The sequence below is a fragment of the Corylus avellana genome, chromosome ca1, assembly GCF_901000735.1.
Source record: "Corylus avellana chromosome ca1, CavTom2PMs-1.0".
Classification (NCBI taxonomy): domain Eukaryota; kingdom Viridiplantae; phylum Streptophyta; class Magnoliopsida; order Fagales; family Betulaceae; genus Corylus; species Corylus avellana.
The window spans coordinates 31243193-31261253 of record NC_081541.1 but is presented as its reverse complement, the minus strand read 5'-3'; the positions used below and the strand labels follow the sequence as shown (position 1 = coordinate 31261253).

Genomic DNA, 18061 nt, shown 5'->3' with positions numbered 1-18061 from the left:
GATTTAGTTCATCTTATACTCAACACGTTCTTGTCTCTCTTGAACTTTCCTTTGTCTTGTGACCCATGCTAGTTTTCACCCCTAAATCCAAAGGCTTGATTGATTAAAAAAAATAAAATAAAAAATAAAAAAGGGATTAATTCCAAAAAAGGAAAAGGAAGAGTTACATGGTTCTTAACCCAGACAAAAAACACTGACCATGTTTGTTAACGACTTTGTTTTCTGTTCTTAAGTCAAAGACATTAACAAACAACTCAAAATACGAAATACTCCTTAAAATACAATCTGTTTTCACATTTCTATTGTTTATATCACGAAACACTAGGATATAGATACCTGACACACGAAAGCAAGGGGAAATTTTTGAAGAAGATTGTTAATTCTGAATGTTATGGACCTTTTTAATAAATTAAGCCACTATGTTGCTCATTTGATTAAATGCACAACTTCCTGAAGTAATATATACGTTCTCTGCTAGATCTTTTGGCTCATTGTGCCATGAAAACGTATCTAGATTCTAGCCAGGCATGTCTTACAATTTTCCAAGTGTTTATAAAAACTGCAGTCACCAATAATCCCTGCATGAGCAATGCCCATCTCTGAAGTGGTGAAAGACCTTAGAATCTCCCACTATTATCTCTCTTCTAGTAATCTCTGAAATCTTCTTTGCAGCACTGTGGCAATCTTCACATATTCTAGTGTTTTTTCTTACAAGAACAGGGCTTCCAATCGTAGTGGATATCAAGCCGAAAGAAATCGCTAATCTCACACTGTGTTTCCCTGGTGATTTTGCTCTTTTCTTCCTCAAATCTAATGGTCTGAACTTGGTAACACTATGAACATAAACATGTTCCCCTATATTCCTCGTGATAATATCTAATACATCACAAATCATGTTTGTTTCAGCATGGGACCTGTCGTCATCGATGAATCTGCAAGTTCTAGAACTGATCTCAACCACAGTACAGCCATTCGTTTTCTCTAGACCTTCTTTTATCATAAGACATTTAATCCGCTCTACATCTCTCCACCTCCCAGCTTCAGCATACATATTTGAAAGCAAGACATAGCACCCGGTATTATCATGCTCCAAGGATAAAATGTGCTTAGCTGCAAGTTCAGCTAATTCTATGTTTCCGTTGTTCCTACTTGCAGTCAGCAGTGATCCCCATATCCTGGCCGTAGGGACCAAGGGCATTTCCTCAATGAATCTCTTGGCTAGCTCAAGATTTCCGGCCCGGCCAATAAGATCAATCATACAGCCACAGTGCTCTATTCCGGGATCTATATTATAGTCCCTTTTCATTGAATTATAGTATTCCCACCCTTCATCGACCATGCCAGAAATGCTACAAGATGATAACAGGGAGACAAAGGTGCTCTCATTGGGTTTGAAGCCCTTTTCCATCATCTCAGAGAACAACTGAACAGAAAACCTACCAAACCCATGAAGGGCATATACCATAATGACCGTGTTCCATGAAATCACATCCTTATACAACATGCGATCAAAACATTCTCGTGCACTCCTTAAATCCCCACATTTGGCATACATGTAAACAATTGAATTCGAGACGAAGGTATTTGTACCAAGTTCAGATTTTATGATAAAACCATGGATTTGCTTCCCTTCTCTCAATGAGCCTAATTCAGAACAGGCGGGTAGAATGCTTGCAAATGTAAATGCATCTGGCTTAAAAGGCTGGTTCCAAATATCTCGAAACAGACTCAACGCTTCACTATTCCACCCATTCTGTACATAAGCAGCAAGCATGACATTCCATGATATCAAGTTTTTTCCAGTCATCTCACCAAATACACGTTCTGCCAGATTCAACTCCCCGCATTCTCCATACATGTCAACTAGAGCAGTTTCCAAGACTGAATGAGGGAGAAGACCTCTTCTAATGGCAAAGCCATGGACAGATTTACCCTCTAAAAGAGCTTGTAATTGTGCACAAGAGGGAAGCACATTTATCATTGTGATCACATCAAGGTTCAAGAGATCAGCAACTTGCATCTTTTTCAAGCAAGCAAATGAGTCAAGAGGATGAGCATTTAGAGCATACCCACCTATCATTGCATTCCAAGCCACAACGTTTTTTGGAGTAATTCTGTCAAACAACCTCTCTGCATAATCCATCCTGCCACATTTTCCGTACATGTCAAGAAGTGATGTCTGTACCATAACATCCAATTCCAAACCACATCTGAGCACTTGGCAGTGAATCTCCTTCCCACTTCGCAGACAACAATCAAGAGAACAAGCACCAAGAGCGCTGATCATGCTGAACCTGTCAGGCTTCATTCCATGTGCCTGCATTTCCCAGAAACACATCAATGAGCTCCAACAATCCCCAACGGAAACATAGCCACTAATCATAGAATTCCAAGATACCAAGTCCCTAACCGGCATTTCACCAAACACCCTTTCTGCAAACTCAACACACCCCATCTTTGCATACATAACGATAAGCGAATTACAAACGTAAATATCCAAATCCAACCCAATCTTAAACAACTTACCGTGAACCTTCTGCCCTTCCATCAAGGACAACAACCCTGTACACGCCTTGATCACAAAAGGGTATGTAAAATTATCAGCTCGAACTCCTTCCGATCCCATTCTACAATAAAAACCAATTGCCTCTCTAAGCAACCCATTATTGGTAAACCCTCTAATCATCACATTCCAGACATACGGATCACAACGGTTCATTTTCTCAAACATGTAGAGTGCATGTTCAATACACCCAGAATCAACAGAAGCACGGAGATTCCGCGTGAGCGAGAGAGTGCGTGGTTCAACCAAAGCTTTCACATCATTCGATTGGTTCCAATTAAGTGAAGCTGATTTGTAGATTTTCGGCTTCTTTACGAGCCATGGTTTCCGGTTTGTTTTCATCGTTTTGACTTGTCTAATTGAAACACTTTCTGGTGCATTGGAGTTGTAGAAGTAGGCATGAACAAATGTCGCTGCCATTTTCAAACGGAGGAAGCTTTGAACGTCCTGGAGATATAACCCTTAAAAACCATGGAGTTTTCGCTTTTCTGCAATACCTGAGTCGGTAGGGCGAATGAAGGTTTATTCCGTTTCCAACGGTAGTGATGTTCTAGGCGGGAGTTTTTCGAGGGAAATGTAAATGAAAAACGATACACATCCGGAGGGTTTTTAAATTTTATCCATTATTATTATTATTTTACTCCAATATTTATGAAAATTGTTTTTATATTTTTAGATTGTTTTTATGTTTGAGTTATTTGTTAATGTTTTTATTTTAAAAATAGATAACAAAAAACATATGTTAAATTATATATAGTGTTGTCAGGGACGGACCCAAGTTTCAATTTGGAGAGGAATCAAGGGCTAATTTTTTTTTTTGCCTAAATTTTTTTTTCTTGTGATTTGGGGGGACTAGGGCCACTCCCGGTCCCCCCATGTGTCTGTCATTGGTTGTCCCACATAAGTTATATATATGTAGTATATGTATTACTAGCCTGTATATATAGACCTTTTATGTACAATATTTATTGTGATTCAATATACAACATTATTATAAAATACAAATTTTAACAAACAGTGTCCCAGAAGCTAAAATGGAATGATATTTCATATTTATTAGGCTGATGACACACAAGAATGACCAATTTTTCAACTAGAAGGGAATTTGATTTTGATTTTTTATTTTTTTAAATATCCATATAAAAATAACACGGAATAGCACCCCCCCTCCTAGTTGGTAGGTTTACGCTCAATGCCCAAAGTCGAGTGATAGGCATGTATATGTTCCTTCAAAATCATCCAACTTAATTTTTTACCTTTGTTTTCTTCTAAGAACATAAACAACTGAGTTGTTGACCATAAGCACAACTCCATAACGCTTAATTACTTTTGTTAGCGCCCTGGCACATAAATGAATGAATCCGAGGATCACGCGGTGAAAACACTCTTTTCAATGGTTCAATAATCTCAGAAGTTCAACTCCTCATTATTACCACCACTCACGTTCACGTAAGTTCGTCTTTCCTAGTAACAAATCTTGGTTCTGCCCCTGATTAGGCCTAAGTCGGTGGGGTTGTATGCTCGACGTGCCTTAGGTCAAGTGAAATTGTTCACTCCGCCCGAGAGATTATGTGCTATTGATAGCACCTAATGACACGAGTAAAGAAAAAGATATATATTGCTGCTAGTAACTACATTTTGCGACTTACGTGATTCAATCAAATCAAATAAATTATTTTTGAGGTAATTTTAAATTCCACAAGTTACTAAATTATTGTATTCTGGTTTGTTCAATAATTTAGTAAGTTGTGGAAACATGGTTTATTAGTAAAGTTTGACACTATCTACTCACAAAAATCTAAAAAATGATAGACATATATCCAAAGTCCCCGCGTTTGCTTGTTATGCTTGGAAAGTGGTGGGTGGAAAAGGTTGGTGTTAGCCTGCTTTATTGAAGTTGAAGCCAACCAACCATGACTTGGACATTTTCAAAAACATACGTTTTCAGAAACTAATAATTGGGTGACAGCAGGAAATTGGGGATTTTCTTTTTTAATCCTTTTCTCGGATTCTATAGTTTTTCTAATGTAATCATTCCATTGTTTTAAGAGTATTTCTCGTGGAAGCATTCCTGATGGCCTTGTGATTTTGCCCTACTGGATTGCTTGCTACGATCCGACTTGGCTGTTTGTTTCAAGCTCCTAATAAGAGTCGTAAAATTTTTTATTTATCCTTTGATACGTGCTAATTAACAAGTTGTAAAAAAGTTATAAATAGGCGTTTCCCTCTAATCAGTTAATGAATTAACCTCAAAAGGGTAATAGTTAAATAAAACTCAGTGATTCATTCTCAACTATTATTTATGTGAATTCTCAAAAGGTAGCTCAACCGACTATGGATTATGCCTTACGAAATAGAAGTTATTAGTTCGAATCCATCTTTTTCGGCTCCTTAGGGTATTACACAGTAACACATGCATTAAGCATGTTTGCGCGTGGTGCAACACTGATTGTAACAATATTCTTATTCTATTATTTTTGTTTTAAAACTACTTTGAAAAGGGAAAAAAAAAATTGGTCAAAAAAGGAGGAAAAAAAAAAAAAAAAAAACGCACCTTAAGTTATATATAGTACTAACTAGGAAATTATTTTCGAAGAAAAACAGAAATTGTTTACTTCTGTTTGTTAGATTTCTCATCTTATGTCTACATGAGTTTTAATTACTGAAATTACTGTAAAAATTTAATTATCTGTATGTCATTTAATTCTGGGGCCATATATATGCATCAAGCATCTCATTTCCTAGTCATTATATACCCAAGCTTGCTTCAATAGTCCTATCTTCATGAATATTGATTTGGAATTATTATATAGAAATTCAAATCGCCAATATTATATATATTGAGCTGTCATTCTAATTCATTTGATCCATTAATACCTGTTAGGATAAGTATGGAAATGGAACGACCATTCATATTACTTTCTTAGTTTTTTTGAGCCTTTTTTTTTTTTGGGGTCAATCCGCATAGAAGCGCTCGCTTCCTGGAGAAGGATCCGGACAATTTTACCCCAACCATGTACAAAAAATTTGAAATGGAGAAGATCCTATTCCTCACTTCCTCCCATGCGAGTTAAGAGGCATCAATTGTGGCTCAGGATAATAACGGCTTTGACTGTGGGCTGCGGGGGAATTTCCTTCTTTCTAGGGTGGGCAAATATGTTTGTAACAAATTCTTAAGGTGGCCAAATTAAGGGGCCATTTGACCCACATGAATCTTCTCAGTTTCAAATAAAATGAATATTATACATTTTATGGTCAGGATTTAAAGTTAACAGTATACATGATTTTGCATTTTTTAAATTATATATACTGATAGATACACAAGCTTTAATTCATGACTATAAAAATTTAAAATAGAGAGGATTATATTCTCATTTGACACCTCTCGCTCAGTACCCCTCCCGTCCACCACTCAAAAGACAGTTACTAAGAGTAAAAATAAAGTTAGCACAAGTGATCAGATTCCATTTTTCGATATGTATTTTCACAAAGAACACAATAGGAAGCTCGGCTTTGTTTGTTAACATTACTTCAAAAACAAAAAACATTAAGAAATTAACAACAACGAAAAACACAAAACACTCCAAACTATTGTCATATTTATAATGTTACGTACATCGAAATATTTGTTCATACAAAAAACAAAAAACACACTCTTAGAATCATTAACAAACGGATCGATTTGTGAAAGGAGAAACAATATATATCATGATGATCAATTTGAGGTGCATGTTAATTAAACAGCAATCAATTTCCTTAAAATACAATTAACGTTGAAGAAATATATGCATGCAGTACTTAATTAAGCTTAAACTTCTTCTGGGATGCTTTGTAGAGCAGGACTCCAAGAACTGGACGACGAGCGGGTTTTCTTGGCTACATCGAGTCTCAGCAGATGCTTTTTCCGCAAAAGATTTAAGCGTTGTTCTGCAGACGAGATCGATGATCGATGAGCGTTGATCTTGTGGTGATGATGATCATCTGATCCACTCATCACTTGTAGCATTTGCTTTACATCTTGTTTTTTGACGACAATCTTCATCCTCACAACCCCATCTTCCTCGACGCAGCTCACAATTCCTCCGTCGTTGGCATTCACAATAGTTTCCATTAACGTACTCCTTCTCACAATATTTGCTTGATTCCGAGATTTGCAGACCCGAAATGCTCGCTTTGGCAACACCATGCACGCAGCTCCAACCTTCAACTCCATCTTTTCTGCTCTACCTCTCTTTCTCTATGAATCAAATTCTGCCTTCCATTTATAAGCTTTATATAGTGATCCGACGAATCTTTAATAATATATAATAATAATAATAATAAAATGGTTGGGTAATTAAATTTAATTCCTTTTGGGTTACAACTAAAGATATCGTTTTAAAACTTACTAACATTTGACTTTGTTAATTAGTTTTGCATAATCAATAGTGGCTTATTTGTCAAACAAAGTAGTTCGTTGGAACCAGATCGAGGAGGCTAGCTAGGGCCTAGGTGCATGCTTCCCCTCCCGGTTTTGAATATATATATATATTTTTTTTTTCAGCTTAAGAATTAGTCTCAAGGGCGGATCTTACTTGTTACCTTGGAGGCGAATGTCCTCCCAAAATTTTTAAAATTTGTTTTAAAATATATGTTTTCTTTTTAATAGTTTGCCCCGTGCATGGTTCCCCTCCCGGTTTTGAATATATATATAGTTAAAATTATATATATATATATATATATATATATATATATATTTTCAGCTTAAGAATTAGACTCAGGGCGGATCTTACTTGTTACCTTGGAGACGAATGTCCCTTCAAAATTTTTAAAATTTGTCTTAAAATATATGTTTTTTTTTTTAATAGTTTGCCCCGTAAAATAATACTTTCGTCCACCAAAATTTGCAAACTCACTTGTCATTGCTGAAAATTTTAAAACAATATACATAATACAAGTATTTATAATACAGTTTTATGCAATCTCATAAGCATGCTCAATTTTATCCTCGTTAGATATCATTTAATTAGTGTTTGTTTAGTATTGAACTAATTAATTAATGTTAAAACGTCCTCCCACACTAGAATTCCTAGTTCCGCCCCTTAAAGACTTAATTATGTTAAGCTATGTGCAGCCTAGTTTGTCTTCGACCGGTTTGCACCCGTTCAAATGAGATTTTTTTTTTTTAATGACTTAGTCCAATGAGCAAAAGTTTGAGCTTTTGACTAGTTGGGAGGTTGTATTTATGGTCGTTTCTGATTTTAGGGCTTTGTACGAATGTAATTGATGCTTGATCATGTTGGCGGATGTAGCCTTTAGTGGTAAGGTACTACATAAATCTTTATGTTTATGTTGTTTTTTTTTGTTTTGTTTTTTTTTTTTTTGCATCTAGCATGTTCTAAAAAATATGATAATTTTGTCCCCAAGGGGTAGCTCAATCGGCTGTGTATCACGCCTAATGAAGTAGATGTCACTAGTTCGAATCCCCCTCCCCCTTCCCTTGTGTGAACACGTCAATATATATATATATATATATATATATATGATAATTTTTTCTAATAAACCATATATTCATTGATACTTTGCCCTTCCCAATAAGAAATCGTGCGTGGTTCCATACGTAATTTGTTACAATTTGAAGCTAAGTAATCAACATTTCTTTAATTAATTGAATAAACAAACCAAGAAGAAATAATAATAAAAAAAACAAAACTTAAGATTAATTTATTCACGTCAAAAGCGAAATGGAAGTTCACCAACGTACGCCTCACATGCAGTGCCTGTTCTTGCGCTGGATTTAATAACCCGACGCGTACACCTGAATGGAGGAGGGGCGGCGGCGTAGGGACCTCTTTGTATTTTTATATATCTTTCTTTTCTTTTTTTCTTTTTTATTTTTAATAGTTAGGTCTAGGTGGCATTCTTCAGGAATAATAATGGTGCGTGCTTGACTTCTTTCACCCTTAATTCCAATTAGTTCTCAAATGATTGAGACTTGTATGGCCTGTCTCTCTAATCATTTTTGTTAACTACTTGTAATAACCCTATTCATCACCGCCGGCCAGTTTGGCAAAAGTCGGTGGTCGGTGGTGGCAAAATGTCAATCCATTTATGAAGAACTGATCACCTTCCACAACCACGAGATAGTCAAATTTTATGAGTTGGGGCCCCAATTCTCAAAACTCACGTTTATTTTGTATATTCTGCTTTTAATGAATCATAGCACATGATCACGTTATAAGCGCCCAAACTATATGGGTAACTTTCTTTGCAAGTTCAGCCTAAGCTTTTAGCAGGCAGCCGAGCTAAAATCTAGTTTTTTTTTTTGCATGCATATATAAATGAGTAGATGTTGCTTATTAGCTATTGTTTGAAACTTACGATCCCAAGATTTGGGATGATATGATGCATCAAACTAGGAAGCAAAGTCCCCAAATAACGGAATTAACAACCTTCATGTGTTCGTTAGTCTATTGATGATAAGCACTACTAATTAAAATCGAGTTTGATATTAGACCACCACTATAAACGCCTCTAGAAACTGTTGAGAAAGCGAGTATCTCGATCAGAAGCAATAGCTAACGACAAACCACGAAGACGATAGACCTCTCGAAAGTATAATTGAGCCACATTAATCGGATCTAAAGTCTTCTTGCAAGCTATGACATGAACCATCTTCAAGAACCGATCCACCACCGAAAAAATAAGAGAGGAATCAGTAATTACCTCTCTCCGTCATCGGCAACCCCAAGACCAAATTTATGCTTACCGATTAGTAATAAGAAGTGGCATGTACAATCCTACATTAGTAGCGGTATTGTTGGACACCTCGAAAATCCGACACCCATCCACAAATCTAGCAAGTTCCTTCCTCATATTAGGCCAATAAAATTGATAAGATACAAGCTTCAAAATCGTGTCACGTCCCACATAGCCCGAAGCTCTTGAATAATCTTCAGACGAAAACTACCTTAAGGAACACACAATTGATTTCCTTTAAATAGAAACCCATCATGCATAACTTAGTCCTGTTTCCAAGTCACTCACAATAGAACTAAAATATGGGTTAATTAGTAGATAAAGATTGTCTGAATAAATCAAACCCAATTACCTTAGTCCACATAGTCACCAATAAGGATGTCTTCCTATTGAGGGCATCTATCACCTCATTCAAGGCACCAGATTTGTACTTGATAACAAAGAAAAACTACGGAATATATACGCTGCCCAAAATGCATGTCAAGATGAGAATTTACCTTGACTATGAAGATGAATCCCTCGTGATCCCAATAAAACTCCACATCATATATATGCACTACAAGTTTAATGTATTTTTAGTTCCCGTGGTTTGATGTTTTGACAAATAGCTTTTCAAGTTTTAAAAAGTGATTAATTACTTTTTAGGATAAGTAAAAAAAAAAAAAAAAGAAAGAAAAAATTAGTTACTACCATTAGAAAAGTAAAAAAAAAAAAAAAAAAAAATCCGTTGATATGTACAACATGTACCTGATGATTACTCATGTTTATATGTACAAATGATGGAAAGGGACCATGTCTATATATGTACAGCAGCATTAATGAAGCAGAAGATGAAGGAAATACGGAATGCATGGAATTTTTTGTATTCTTTTTTGTGTTCTCTTAATTAGAGTTCTCTCGGTCTTAGGTAAATATTATTTTTTATTTTTTAAAAAAATAAAAAAGAAAGTATCTTTGATTTATTTTACTTGATTTTTAAAAAATAATATCTAGATAGGATGGAAATCATTATATTTTGATATCTGTCGGAGGGAGAGGTTCATATCATTCTTTCTTATTTATTTCCATTGAAGTTGGAGCCTAGGAGTGTGAAGATCAGGGGGGCCTTGTTTGGCTAGGTATGTTTTTGTTTTTGTTTTCAAATTCTTATTTTTTGATTAATTTTCAAAATAATTCTATTTCATATTTCTATGTGAAAATAAGTTTATAATGTGATACAAATTGTTTTTGTACTTATTTTTACAATAACTTTTGGTGTAAATAAAAAATGATTGCCAATGATTGGTATTAATCATTGGAGGATCTAACTTCCATTGGATTCACAAATAGAGGTTTATCCAACTAAAGTAATATTTAACACATTATTAAAAAAAAAAAAAAAAAGGTTACTTTCGGCAGCACCTTTTAGCCTTCTACTGCATGCTACAGTGCCCGAAACGGAAGTTCTTCTATTTTTATGCAAGTTGGGCTTCCCCAATTGTGTTTTACACTTGTTGGTGTAGGGTAAAAAAACAAAAATTCTAAACAAATCTTAAATCCATATAATTACATGAAATAAGATAAATTATGAAAATAATAATAATAAAATAAAACTGTTCTTTGTCTTGGTGCCTCTCACTACACGTATGGACTAAAAACAAATATGCTTACACCTATTTTTGTCGTTAATGAGCTGACATTGTCGAAATAGATGATATATGCATAATGCAAAAAATAGGCAACCATCTTCAATAGGTTTAAACAAACAATGGTTCGCCCCAACTACATAATACTGAATGATGCATTACCATTACCCTACTAACAAGAGATCAATTACCATAAACAGAAATTATCCTTCCTGCAGGTTTAACAACAAATTACAAACAACCAGTTACCATTAATGCAATGTCACCAAAATGCACTTCAAGCAAATAAGAGCACTAGTAGTAGGAGTACTCCTAGGCAACTTAAACAGCAGACGACAGAACCAAAACAGCATCGCATAGCATTATTGAGCCACTGGTTGCCCAATGCACCGCTATTACCATGTACACCCACTTCTAAGATATCGTCTGATTGTGTTGATATATTTTCTAACAACTCATCTTCCCAATGTGCTTGCCCTTGCTGAGATGAGCGTGGCGACAAATTTTGTAGTAACTCATCTTCCCAATGGACACTACCTGGATGATTCTACAGTGACATATTTTCCAACAACTCATCTTCCCAATGTGCTCGCCCCTGCTGGGACGAGCGCGGCGACAAACTTTGTAGTAGCTCATCTTCCCAATGGAAACTACTTGGATGATTCTGCAGTAACACCAGTCGATCATGGACGGAATACAAATGTATTAAAAGATAAATGCATATTAATAGTTGAAGTACCTCATTCAAATCAGCTAGTGTTGTCTTAATGTGAAGAGTGACTATTATGTTTAGGGCCACAAAAAATAATGACAATGCATACAACTTTTTAACATTTTTGTTATACTTATCCCAGTAGTTCAAAGATTACAAATATATGTGAACATCTAATTGTGCATAATTGTCAATGAAAAGTGACAAACAAGACGTGAAAACAACCAACAAATCATTGATACAAATTTCAATTCAAAAGCCAATAATAATTTTTCCTTTAATGTAAGTCGAACGATGCAATCATGTATTATTGTCTAGGTTAAGCAAAAACATTGCATACCTTGTATAGGGGACACTTGTAAAAGCGCCGCATGTAATTCCTGCCGGTTCTAGAAACGAGTAGTCTCATCAGTCCAGCACTACATGTACATTGCACCTCAAGCTCCATAACTAGTCTTAACACATAGATAAAGCCAACCAAAATGACATAAATGTAAAATATAAGTCCAACAACCGACATAGTCATACTTATAAATTATCAAAATGGCATAGATATAAATATGAGACCACAACCGACGTAATTATACGTAGCAAGCACCAAAATGACATAGAGATATAATAAGAGTTCACAACCGACTTAATTATACATACCAAGTACCAAAACAAGGTAGCCATATAATAGGTGTCCACACCTGACATAATTATACATAGCAAGTACCAAAACGACAGACGTAAGAGTCCACAACCGACAAGCCTATACATAGCATGTTCGCAGCACACTTCGCTCACACACATATTCAAGCACAAGCAAATGTGCTATAATGTCGAGTCATACACAAAAGAAATTGTCCCATGACACATCATATAGCATAAAATAATAAACAGTACTATCGGTAGGCTATCAAAACAAGAATATTGCCATAGTTGCATTGCAATACCCAACCCCACGTCAGTTCGGCGAGTGGATATTATCCCACATCAACTGCGCAATCTGGCCCCTTGTGTTTGCCATGATCAAAGCAGCTTCATTAGAGAAGTCGTAGGGGTTGTTGTAATCAGCACCATTGCCAAGATTCACAAGAAGGGCATGTTCAAAGAACATATCATCACGGTTAGCCTGGCGGATAAAGTTGTGCAGTGTGCAACATGCATTGACTACAAGGGGCTGTCGACACACTTTGTACTTGGGCATGCCATTTAGCACATGGAAACGCCTTTTCAGCACTCCAAAGCAGCGTTCAATTACCATACGAAGTGAGGAATGACGGTAATTGAACAATTCTTTGAACCCTTGAGGGTCACCACCATTTCGAAAATCTTGCAAATGATATCTTTCTCCTCGATAAGGGGGGAGGTATCCTTTTGCGCATGGGAACCCAGAGTCAACTAAGTAATAGTGACCTGCAAGTAGACATGCACTTGTGTGAGCAGATATTAGACAACTTTATTTATAAATATTGACACATGGTTGTGGAGAGAAGGCACTCACCTTCCGGTGGTGTAGGAAATTCACTTTTAGGTCTAGTTACGGCATCGTAGAAGACCCTTGAGTCATTAGTTGTCCTCTCCCACCCGCTATACACGAATGTGAACATCATGTCGAAGTCACAAGCACACACTACATTTTGGGACACGACTGCCTTTCGTCCTCGAAATGCGTTTTGTTTTTTCGCCGGAACCCAAGCTTGAATATGGGTACCATCAATGGCCCCCACACAATCCTAACATGCAAAATATTGGAAAATGGTTGAATGGTTAGGTAGGTCCCAAATAAATTCAAATATCCTCAGACTACCGAAAATATATACGTACCTTAAACCATGGAAAGTATTTTGGATTGCCCTGTATGTATGGGTGCACTCCATCGAGCTGCCTAGGCCTTATAAGGGTCTTTCCCAAGTTGCATAATGCCCTCATCACATGCTTGAAATGGCGTGAAATTGTCTCAGTGGAGTGCTGGAACCTGTCCGCTACAACCCTCATCCCTTGTCGATGGCCAACTATTAGGCAAAAGATGGCCAGTGATTCTTCCACTCTCAGTGACCGACTATCTTCTAGGTAGTTTTCCCTCAAAACATTTGCTAATGAGACAAAAGTGTCCCTTTGCATGCGAAACAGCTTATAGCAAGTACCTGGGTGACCAACTAGCACTTCTTGCACAAATGCGGCACCCTGGAGTGCCGAAGTGCGCTGAGGTATCCTCTCAACTTCAGGTGCTTCATCAAATGTGTCATCAATTTCAAGTAGGAGCATGAACATCGCTGCGAACCAATCATCGTCATCCATTGCATTATGCTCAGCACCATAGAAAATGAAGTTAGGGATAGATGCATCCATCCTATACGGAAAATTGCAACGAGGAAGGTCAAACGACGCACAACAAAGTCATTTTATTTGTGTGTTTAATTTATAGAGATTTTTAAATATGCACCCCATTGACATAAATATTTCAACACACTAACATTTACTCCATAATAAATTATAGTGTCATATATCAATTTCTATAGATGGTAATGACATACACCGTTGTCTCTTTATCAACTGTATGTGCTTCTTTAACATTATAAGTAAATACATAAATTTTTACTTTTAGAAAAAAGAGTTGTATCCCAAGACTCAAGTATAGTACACATGCAGGCCATTAGTGGTAAAAGCATGATAACAACATAGAAACAACAAGTAGTAGCTAGTTCCTTATCTCTTTTAAAATAAATTATTACCATTTCCAGATATTATTCTGGGACCTTTTGGAAAAGCTTATAGGCAATTCCACAGATTAATAGGTAATCATGGAAACAAATGGCACTTCTACTTAGCTTTTATCATGTATGGAAGGAGCTGAAGAAATTTCCAGATCCAGTCGGGATTTTCTATCATCAAGGGGTTGAGTAGTGATTTAGTGAACACCGGCGTGCATGCACAGTGTGCACGCCGGTGTTCATTTATTATAAAATATTATTAAAATAATATTTAAACAATAAAATTTCCAGATATATGAACACCGACGTGCAGACTGTTCATGCACGCCGATATTCACTAAATCACTACTCCAAGGGGTTAATGGGGGTCTCTTTTTCTTTTCTTTTCTTTTAAACACAACTTAACCATCCTCACATTTTTCCAACATTCTCAAAGGGGTGGTGGGGTGAGTTCCAAAGATGGACGTATGGCATTGAGTCAAAGTGATCCATGATTAGGAATGACAGCAACCCAAAGATAAACTCTAAAACTAATGGGTATCTATTGGCTACAATCATCTTATACAGCAGCAAGACTTGTCAACCCCCATCTCTCTTTTTTCTTTTTTTCTTTTTTTCTTTTTTCTCAAATGATATTCAGGTTTATGAGAAAATTGAATGCCCATGTAAGGTTTATCCGAAAATTGAATGCCCATGAATAGAAAAAATAAAAATAAAAAGATTAAAAAATAAAAAGAAAAGAAAAAGAGAATATACCAAGTACAACAAGTCCATTACTCTAATCAAAAATAGACTAGTTAGGATTGTGACATGTATCCCAATTAAAGGCTATCATTTAGCAATTTAAGACTAGTTGAAATTTATCATTACCTAGCTACAATGAAAATCTATCATCTAGTAGTTGACGACTAGCAACCGTAGACGTTTATCACATATAGATATAATCACATTTGAAGACTATCACCTAATCATAGTTAAAGTCTATTTGTATTATTCTCATCTACCATTACTCTATTGCGAATAAGAACTCAAATAAGAGCGAAATGTTGGCCTGTAATTTTTTGGGTCTATTTCACTTATTCCACTGTATATTTATTTGTCAATGAGAGGGGAAAGAGAAAATATAATTGAGAAACTGTATCAAATTCTAGGAGGGTCTTTTGCTTCGTTCTTGTTTGCTGTTATGTTTTTGGGACATAGGTGATTTGGGGTGGTGTGAGAGTGGACTGGAGATGGGGTTTGTGAGTACTATACTGGGTCTTTGGGGTTTTGGAGTGGGAATTTCAATTGGGCTTGTGATTGGATACTACGAAACTGTTTGCCTTGCCCCAAAGAAAGTAACTTTAAGCTAAGCATATAATTGGAAAAGAGTACAACTTTCAAAACAAAAGTAAGCAAGCATGTCCAACTAGCTTGGCAAGGTAAGATTGGGATATCAGTCCATCTAACTTTCATATATTCTGGAATCAGTGATACATAACCAATATAGAAATATAACTCTGACAAAGATTCTTAATCAAGAAATTGCTATCCCATTAAAATTAATGCCGACAATAAAAGGTGTCAATCTAATCTAGCCTAGTATACTGTAGTTAAATAAGTTCTTCAAATTGAGTCAATGAGGTATCTCAAGATGCACTCATATGTATATTTGCATACATATGAAGTCAGGATTGTTTTCACAACTTTTCAGGATTATCAACAATATTTCCTCATGCCTAGATTGTTTTGACAAAAAATTGCGAATCAAAAATTGATCAACATTTACTACACCAAAAGACCAATAAGTAACCATAATATAAAAATATAAATCATAGTAAATTGGTCAAATGGTCAATTTCAGTGGGCTCCAATTGATTCACTATGTTGAATGTCATTTTTGGTAAAATAACATAGGGTGGCATGGGACTAAACACACCATAAACGGAATTTAGCATACCATCCATTCAAATAAACATTTGATAATATTCTAGGGTACACATTCAAATATATAAAGGAGTTATAAAACCCAAGAGAAAATTTGCCCAAGTTTCACCCATAAGGTGACAGTGGCTCATTATCAAGGAATATTACATGCCAAACTTAAACACCCCTTACAAATAAAGATTAGTAGCATAACATAAACACTTTTTAGCCATACAACATAATAGACAAAACAAAGAGCATTTGAAATGCTCCAACCTGCATCAATGCCGTGAACATCAGGGAAAAAACATGTCACGAGACCAGCAATGATTTGATGAAATTGCTACAGTGAAGCTACCCATGCCTTCTTCCTAGCTGGAGGCATAGCTATAAAACCATCTCGAATGCTCTTGTCCCTAAAAAGATTAAAAGCCCTCAGGTACCTCTCATAATCCAAATCAGGGGCAATCTCATCCAATATGGCTATAGCCCTACTAATGCTATTAGAGAAGGACACGCCACTACTTGCACCACCGCCACTGGCTTCTCCTCCACTACTCATTCTCTGCTGATCCTGAATCAACATCTCCTTCTTTAGACGGGACAAGTCACGAAACTCTTTCAAAGCATCACTTCTAAGGGAGTCCATTAAAGAGGACTCCTTTCCCTTCCCCTTCCTTTTATAGTCTGAGCTGGGACCCGAGCTATCCACATGACGCTTGCCACGCCCATTTCCCCCAATTACTATACCCCTACTAGGGGGAGCAGCATTGTCGCCCCCACCCCCTGAACTCCCAACAGAATCTACACCATTGCCAAGACCTGCATTCGCCTCCCTACTAACATGCATTCAAAACCGTAACAGTGCATCGTTCAACTCCTCTTCTTCATCACTACCTAGTGGGGTCCTAGCAAAGGAATGCCGAAGCACCCTAGTGGCTGTTGACCCATTGAAAAGAAGACCCAATAGTTCATAGTTTGGGCAACCTTTCTTTTTGAAACGCCCAGCCTTCTTGTTGATCTAAGACATACACCAAAAAATTTTAAAAAATAAAATAAGGAAAATACACTATGTTGTCTAAAGACTCAAAGACAGAAAGGAAAAATGCTAGAGGGTTGTGCAAAAGTTACCCTAAGATATTGCTGCCACTGAGTTTCTATCTCTTGGACTGTGTTTCCCATTGGGTCCCAATCGAACCCAGTTTTGTGATGGAGGAGGTTGGAAAAATCGCGGTGGTTCATCCTAAAACGCGAAAATTTTGTCCAACACTGGGCGGTGGTGTAGGTCCGACCAGTAATTTCAGAAAGTTTGGAAGCAATAGGGGACCACATGTTCACGTGGACTGACCCATTCACTGTTCAGCCATTGTTAGCGAGTTCAACCAAAATTTGAACAAATATGTTTTCATACTCAGTAGACCAAATGGTCGAGTCATCACCTTCAACGGGTTCCATCTATGTATATGTATGTTTATCCAACTCAATTACCATATACTAGTACAAGAGCAAACACATACAAAAAGGAAACAAAAATGTACATATACATACCTTACGCCTCTTGCAGAATACGGGTGAATCTAGGGGAAGGTATCGTTTGCTGCTCCTTGTCCAATAAGCCTACACAAAAATCTCACACAGTCACTACTAACAATCAGTAACACACAGGCATTTCCATTTAATACAGATACTGTGGGAGGTATAGACGAACCTTCCAAGTGCGTGTCCTTGGAGGGAAGCCCGTGTCCACAGATGCAGAACACGGATGAGGATGCGGGTGCTTGCGAGGAGATGGTCGAACGAAGGGGCTGGAAGAATCGTT

General features: G+C 36.6%; 2 protein-coding genes across 2 annotated transcripts; both read right to left on the bottom strand.

Annotated features, from left to right (window-relative positions):
- Positions 1 to 412: 412 nt before the first annotated feature.
- Positions 413 to 3122, bottom strand: LOC132167022 (pentatricopeptide repeat-containing protein At4g35130, chloroplastic). The gene has a single exon (XM_059577914.1). It carries the CDS (start codon positions 2981 to 2983, stop codon positions 566 to 568), a length of 2418 nt encoding a protein of 805 aa, XP_059433897.1. The 5' UTR covers positions 2984 to 3122; the 3' UTR covers positions 413 to 565.
- A 9465-nt stretch (positions 3123 to 12587) lies between these two features.
- On the bottom strand, positions 12588 to 17870 carry LOC132169855 (uncharacterized). The gene is made up of 4 exons (XM_059580810.1): positions 17791 to 17870; positions 13451 to 13976; positions 13128 to 13359; positions 12588 to 13039 (listed from the first exon to the last, which is right to left on the bottom strand). Exons 2-4 carry the CDS (start codon positions 13973 to 13975, stop codon positions 12588 to 12590), a joined length of 1209 nt encoding a protein of 402 aa, XP_059436793.1. The 5' UTR covers position 13976; positions 17791 to 17870.
- Between the last annotated feature and the right edge of the window lie 191 nt (positions 17871 to 18061).